Genomic DNA, 8047 nt, shown 5'->3' on the forward strand with positions numbered 1-8047 from the left:
GGCCAATAGTGCGTGTGGTGTCCGTGTTGTGAAACCAACTTAGCGTTTAGCATAAAGCCCCTTAATTGAATTTACGCTTCGTGTTTCTTCTGTGCGCGGAATGCACATGTCACCAGCGGGTGGGGAGCCGCCATTTGCTTCCAAGGGTCGTTCCGTGGGTTGTTCATTTTACTGTTTCGCCACCATTTGCTTCGAAGTGCCGCACAGGTGACAGACCTTGTGTATTGGCTTATTTGACGCTACTCGTAAAACAAACCCAAACACTTCGAAGGTCTTTTGTTCAGCAAGTAGCGTTCGGCAAACCTGTTGTGCGGTGAAGTCAACTATCTGCTTTGTAGAAGACTCCTTGGTGTGGCCCTGTAGCATCACCGTCAACGTGAAGCTCGGGACCAGTTCGCAATTTACAGCGGCACCGTATTCTAACCTGCGCAGATAAAGGTTATAAAAAAGAACAATCCGGCAGCAGAAAAGATTGCGATTCACGGTGTAACTCATACATGTAGAATGCTATGGTACGGATGAAGCATCCTGGTCTGTGGCTTTCCCAACTTATCCTCAATCACAGCAGCCTTTTTTTTTTTTTGTCTTTTTTTAGACACATGTTCTGCTTTGTTTTCCCACTCTCCACAGTTAAAACTGCCCCCCCCCCCCCTGGCCTACGCCATTAGTGGCGTAGGCCAGGGGGGGGGGGGGGGCGGGGGGGGGCAGTTTAGCAGAACGAACCCTGGAGAGAAAATCGCATGCTCTCCAGCGTTCGCTCTGCTAAAGTGGAAAGAGCTGGGAGGAGCTCCCCCTGAACTCTTAACCTGTCGGCGACTGTAATTATCGACACAAAAACGTGCAGTGACGGCGCCTCGTCGGTTATCCTTGGAGATTTTCAGCTGCACGTGATTGTAGTAATTAGTACTGGTACGGCGTCTGGAGCCTCCGATTGGTGTGTTCACGGCGCGTTCCAATAAAACGGTCTCTCGATTACCGCCTGAAGGCGCGTCATGGAAGTGTTATGCTGTCGCCGCGGCCGCAACCCTGGCGGCGTCAAAGCAGCGATGCTGAATGTGACAGACAGCCGCGCTGCTGCAGGTTTGTCTCCAGCTTGACGGTCCACCGAAGCTTAGGAGTTGGGACGCTGCGACGACAGTGACTGTACTCGTGTTTTCTGGCGCTTTTTTCCGGAACTTTTACGGCCAACCAGGATAGCGACATCGGACACCATGACACTGCAGCTTTTGTGGCGTTGTACGTTGCTTCTTCGAGACCACTTTCGACGAATTGGCGGAATAGGAAGCTAATTAAACACACCAGTCAGAGACGCGTTCCAGGAACGATGGTGCTAAACACTATCTAGAGCTTTGAGTGCGAGTAGGAGAAGCTGTAAGAGCGAGCTCCGTGCTTTCGGCGTCCCTGCCAAGCACGCATGCTCGTGCAATGCAATCTTCATTCAGGGGAAACGTGCTCGTGGTTGCAGTTTCAGCTACGCTCGGAAACAAAGTGAGAGGAACTAGAGACAACTTACATTGACGTCACATCAGCGGCCATTGTATCCTTGGTGAGATGGGTATGTTGCTTTGAAGTAGAAGACTCCAAACCACGGCCTGTGGACCAGATTCGGCCTGCGGAAGTCTTTGGAGAATGAGGAAAAACTGCATCATAACACGGGTCCTCTCGCCATACTCTTCATTGAAGTTTTGTCATCACCAGCCGCCATTCTTAGTCCCTTAGTGTTATGTTTGTTTAACTATATGTTAATATTTTTCTTTTGCGTTCTGATAAACATTGTGCTTACTGCTTAGTGTACTCCGTTACAACTATTGCCTATTGTTAGCATGAGTTTTATCATTTTCTTTTTCGCTGTGCGAATGTGGCAAAGTTCTCATGCCCTTTGATTTAGGCCTGGTGAGTTTTGCTGGTCGCAACTAGTGCCACTAAATAAGCTACGCTTCAGAGTAACGACACTTGGCCATATTGTGGCTTAAAATCATGGTTGCCAGTTATCTGAAGCTTTATCTGAAATCACAGGAAATGCTTTTCCGCCCTCCACAAATGTTTAAACCGTTCGCGACAGAGCAAAGCAATATTACATTACCTTCCTAACACCGAATCTAATGCTGAGGAAGTCGCACTTTTGACTCATGACGATCGGACGTTGCGTCTGTTATGCATGCGAGCCAAAATGGCGGCGCCCACAACAATGTCGGGGAACGGAGTGCCGATACTCTAAGCGCAGCTTATTTAGTGGCTCTAGTCGCAACTGTTGGGAAATGTCATAATTAGACAGATATTAAATTTCAAATAGAAGCATATGCATTCATCCACCTTAATTAGTACTGAATGGCCATTCATACAGGAGCGTTTTCTTACTTTATAAGTCATCGTAACATCCGTGCCCTTGTCACATGCAAGTTAACTCTTTGAGCTGATTGCCACGTTTCCTTCAAAAGCACAGATGCTCCAATGACTCTCGACATAAGCAGACCTAAGCTCCCGTGACATAAGGTAACGTGAGCAGATGGTGCTGTGTGAACCGGGCTTTGCTCTGACATTAATATTGTTTGTTTAAATGCTTATTTATGTTCATTTATTTAGTTTTTCTGTCGTTTTTAATTACTCCTCTTCTTTCCGGCTCTCGAAACTGTGACAGATCCCTACTCCGGCCCCTTCGCCAAAAAGTTTGGATACCACTGTTATAAAGCGTGAGATGCTTTTTAACGTATGCGCCCAATCTCAAACTTTCGCCGTTCCGTTCGTTCGTGGGTTTCCCGCTAAATTTAGCGGGGAAACTGAATTGGTGTTTAGTTCACACGACGTCGGTTGATGTCACGCTATCTCACGTGACACAAATTCAGTTTTTTCCGCTAAATTTAGCGGGAAGATTGAGGTGGTCACGTGACCGGACGTCACGTCGCCTAGACTCCTATTTTGGTTCCCCACTAAATTTTGCGGGAAAATTGATGCCTAAACACCAACCCAGTTTTCTCGCTAAATGAGCGGGGAAATCGACGTCACGTAACCTGAAGTGCCGTGACCTGAACACCAGCTCAATTTCCCCGCTAAACATAGCGGAAAAAGTGATGTCGCGTGACCTGACGTCACGTATAGACCAACTCAGTTTTCCCGCTAAATTTAGCGAGAAAATTGATGTCACGTGACCTATACACCAATGCACTTTCTCCGCTAAATTAAGCCGGAAGTTTGCACTCACGTGAATCCGATAAAAATAAATGTTATTCACTCTCCTAAACGACGGTTTAATGTGTTCTAAGTAGTTTCTTAACGATCGCTCCTCAAATACTGCATTTCATGCATTATAAGACATGAAAACTGAATCTCGCTGCCAATTATTATTTTTTGTTACGCAGACACATTTATTTATCGCTTTTTAATTATCATTTTTTTAGCCTCCATTGTGCATAAGCGACGAACGCAACTACGAAACTTGGGTGCCATGTGAGTGACGTATGGCTTGACGTAGAGGTAGTGGAGGGGACACTTCGTCCAACATCCGCGTCGGCGTGTTCTGCCCCAAAAGGAAAACTATAGCCAATGAAAGGATGAGAACGGCAGGAAGGCCTTTCTGTTGTCCCGCACCAGCGCGGGCTGCCCACCTTCGATGATGCTTTGGCGTCTCGTGAGCCTCGAGAATGCACGCGCACTCAAAGCACGGCGGAAGGCAAAGAGCGCGTGCATGGAGGTCGGCTGTCCCAAAGAGACGCCCTGCCATTCTTGTCCTGTCAATGACCATAGCGACTTTTAATGCGGTACAACTAGCAACTGATTTCAGTTAACCCGAATTACCTATGGTCGTTATGTTTTCAGCGGAAGAGAGCTGCATCGTCTCCAGACGCCAACCGTTCTTCGGTATGAGAATGCTGAAGAAACGCAAGAGCACACTCATCGCTGTGGCGTTGCTCCTATGTTCCCTGAACGTGCTACTGTACAACGCGAACAAGTGGACACTCGAGCCAATCTCCAGAAGGTAATAATGCATGGACATTCTCATCAACGGAAGCCCGCCATTTCAATCACCACAGAAGTTATACTGTACGAAATGTGCATTAAAAAAAAAGTCGCGGGACGTGACAATATGAGCATGAAAGTGAACAATCTCCAAAGTGCAACAATATTTCGTACTTTTATCAAACACTGCATAAACATTGATCCTTGACGTTCACAAACCAAGAAATGTAGGCCAGCTTATCTCTCTACGCAATGGTAGTTTATAAAGAATAAAAAAAAAAAACGACTGAGCATCATTCACCTCCTCAGCTCGCGGATAGAATTAGCAGCCACGCGATCAGTTGCCGATTATCTGCCGCAAACGGTCACCGTATCCACGCTTTTGGGTTGGTAAAACCTATGACAGGTGTTGAGCTCCAGGCATTGTTAGGATTCGGCTGTTCCCGTCACTGCAGCAATTTGACACGACACTACCTGGAGGCGCTCGTCGAGGCATTGGTTGTCAAGAACTCAAGTTCACGCAGTGCTCGTGTCCAGATTATGAGCTACATTTGAATATCGCCTGTTTATATTAAGTCTAATTTGTAATTTTTGAGGGTAAAAGCTCTAAAAACTACGGACAAGTGAAAGAAACGAACAACACAGAACGCGTTGGGCATGTGCTTAGCGCTCTGTGTTGTTCGTTTCTTTTACTTGTCCGCTATTTTTAGCGATTTTACCCTAAAAAATATGGATCATCAACTAGCCCAGTGCATACCCTTCTATTGTAATTTTTGTGTTGTCTAAATTTTTTACTCTGGTTCTTCTCTTCTGTAACGCCCCCGGGCCTTGGCGGAAAAATAAATGAAATGACATAGGGCAATCCGCGTGATTACAACAGTAATGCAACCTCAGTTACTACACCATCGTATTTCGCGACGCTGAAACTGAAGGCAAAAGTTGTCTCTTATCCTGGAACTACGCCCCGACAAAGACGCCTCTTTAATAATTGTGTTGCGTGTGAGCATACCTCGGTCACATTGGTGTCAGTAAGCCTGTGTAAAGCGGAAAACATTCTAACATATTATAATTGCATGGGCCCTTTCAACCTCCTAAATCTAAAAGAAAAAATGAAAGCCGTTTACAACTCCCTGTAACGCAGAATTAGAGCGCAGCTCTTGAGGAGGAGGGAAGGGCACTAGGGGGGTGGGTCAAGTGACCTCGGGTGGCGGGTGGCGGAGGGACGTCAAGTGACCTCGGGTGGGGGGCATTGTCACGTGACCTTGGGGGGTCACGTGACAATGCTGATGACGCCATCAGTGACGTCACTGATGACGTCACTGGTGACGTCATCAGTGATGATGACGATGACGATGCGGATGCCGGTGACGTCACTAATGACGTCATCAGTGATGATGACGATGACGATGCGGATGCCAGTGACGTCATCCGTGACGTCACTGATGACGTCATCAGTGGCGATGACGTCAAGGGGGGTCACGTGACCTCGGGGGTCACGTGACCTTGGGAGGGGAGTCACGTGACCTGGGTAACCATCGTGACTCTCGTGAGGGTAACCCTAGTAACCCTCGTGAGGGTAACTCTCGTGACCCTCGTGAGGGTAACTCTCATAAGCCTCGTGAGGGTAACTCTCATTACTCTCGTGACCCTCGTGAGGGTAACCCTTTTTAGGGTAACTAATCCTCGTAACCCTCGTGAGGGTTACGAGGGCTACGAGGGTAACCCTCGTGAGAGTAACCCTTGTAACCCTCGTAACCCTCACGAGGGTTACGAGGGTTACTCGCGGTTACGCCGACGCCGACGGCGACGGCGACGGCGACGCCGCTCAAGCCGGGAACGGGCGCCTAAGAGCTGCGTTCTAAAATGAGATGGCGGAGGTAGGGGAGGGACATTAATGTCTTTAACACCACGGTATTCAACGCCCTACAGGAAACCCAACTTGGATAGTTCCTCAAGTTCTTCAAGCGTAAGGACGAGTTCACCGTCTGGTTGCTCGTCCAAGAGCAACGTAGTGTTCATCAACACGCACGAATGTCTCAACTCGTCGGTTACAATAATGTTCCAGCGGTTTGGCCTGACGCACGGCCTCAACTTCGTCCTTCCCACTGGAGAACCAAGCCTCCACATTGGGAATCCAATGCCCTTCCGCTGGACCATGGTGCAGCCTCTGGCACGTCCCGACCTAGTGTACAACATGCTAGTCCACCACGTCATCTACGATCGAAAAGAGATCGCCAAGCACATGCCCAACGATACCATCTACGTCACAATCCTCAGAAAACCATCGGTTCTCTTCGAAAGCATGTATCGACGGTGCCGGCTTCAAGAGGTGTTCAAGATGCCTCTCGAGCAGTTCCTTCAAGACACACAGTCGACGTCTTCGTTGATCAACAGACGTGTACTTGCAGGTCGAGTTGGCTTCAACCAGATGAGTTTTAATCTAGGGTTAAATCCTGGTTTCAGCTCCAAGATGTCGAATGTTCAAGAAACCCTCAAGGGCCTTGAAACGGACTTTCACCTTGTGATGACCGCGGAGAAACTGGACTCATCTCTGCTGCTCCTGAAGCGCCTTCTTTGTTGGGATGTGGCGGACATCGCGGCGTTTCATGTCGACGAGCCGACTGTCTCGCCGACTCTGCCATTGTCCCCAGAAGCGGCGTCGAATTTGACTTCCCTCAACGGTTTCGACGAGTCGCTTTACAGTCATTTTTCCCGTGTTCTCGACGCCCGCCTCGAAGAGGTGGGAAGCGCTCAGTTGAAGAGTGACTGGGAACATCTCGAACAAGCAAGACACGTCATCATGGAGGCATGTAGCAGCTATAAGGTGCCTAAAGTACAAGGTCGGCTGATGGACGGCAATACTTGCGAATACCTGCGCCTGTCAGAGTCGGAAATGGCGGTACTGATGCATCAGCACCAAGCATTGAGAATGAGACGTTTCCAGCTATAGCAACAATTTCATTATAATTTAGGAAGAGGAAAACGTTATAGCAATTACAGTTATGTTAAAATGAGGTTTTGAGCGTGTATTTGAATAAATGAATTTCAAGCAATTTGCTGATCTAAATCAGGCTACAAACAAAAAGGATGGGACTCCATGCATGATTTCGCCGTCTTTATTGTGTAACGGACTTTCATCGTTTTATGGCAAGCGTAACACCGCAGTCCCACTGATTATACAGCATACAAAAGACACTTTGTTCGCTACACACATGATAACTAAACTACCTGTGGACACACTTTAATCATGGCCGAAGCATGCTTGCTTCAAACATATGTACCCTCTGAAACATGTCCACACTCTAAAAAAAAAGGGTATCACCATACACCCTTTTGTCCCATATAATACACCCCAAAACTTCATTTCGACGTACAGCGCCCTATAGTCGAACAGACGGCACGAAATTTTACCAGGGGCTTGATAACGGTGCGATATAACTTAATAAATTGCTAAAGTACGTATCAAAGCCCAAAGAAAGAAAACACAAAGCTTTTGCAGTACGGCCAAGAAAACTCCGATAATCTTTTTTGTAGTCAATAATACGTACATCAGCTATCTTAATAAGTTGTACCACACGGCTATCAAGCCCCTCGTAAACTTTGAGGACGCCTGTTCGATTATGGGGCGCTGTACGTCGAATTGAAGTTTTGGGGTGTATTATATGGGACATGGGGTGTAATAATACACCTTTTTTTCTGAGAGTGAGCAACAGGTTTTGTATGACCAATTCAACTTTGCGTCCATACAAGGAAGCAACACGCCTCAAGACAGTGTCTGCTGACTGTCTTCTGAATGATGTACGTTCAACGTGATCGCGGCTTTAGGCAGTTGGGCAACGGTTGCCCAGGTGACGTCTGGGTATACGCAAGCAAGGCTGTGCACTTATGCGGAGAGCCAGTTCGTCTGCTTCTTGCAGAGGGGTTGCGACGATCTCAGGACGTCAAGCTCTTATTGGCTGATTGAAAAAAAAAAATAGTGGGTACACCTCAAGGCATCTAGCATTGAGGTATACCCACTATCCTTCCAATCAAAGCCAATCAAAGCTCTGCGCCGTTTTGACATCGCCGCAACACTTGCGCAAGAAGCAGACGA

General features: G+C 47.5%; 1 protein-coding gene across 1 annotated transcript; it reads left to right on the forward strand.

Annotated features, from left to right (window-relative positions):
- Window positions 1–3593: 3593 nt before the first annotated feature.
- Window positions 3594–7020, forward strand: LOC8025382 (galactose-3-O-sulfotransferase 2). The gene is made up of 2 exons (XM_029988852.4): window positions 3594–3973; window positions 5884–7020. The coding sequence occupies exons 1-2, from the start codon at window positions 3795–3797 to the stop codon at window positions 6902–6904; spliced, it is 1200 nt and encodes a 399-aa protein (XP_029844712.3). The 5' UTR covers window positions 3594–3794; the 3' UTR covers window positions 6905–7020.
- Window positions 7021–8047: the final 1027 nt, after the last annotated feature.

Source organism: Ixodes scapularis, unplaced genomic scaffold, assembly GCF_016920785.2.
Source record: "Ixodes scapularis isolate PalLabHiFi unplaced genomic scaffold, ASM1692078v2 PGA_scaffold8__174_contigs__length_109621045, whole genome shotgun sequence".
NCBI classification, from domain to species: Eukaryota; Metazoa; Arthropoda; class Arachnida; order Ixodida; family Ixodidae; genus Ixodes; species Ixodes scapularis.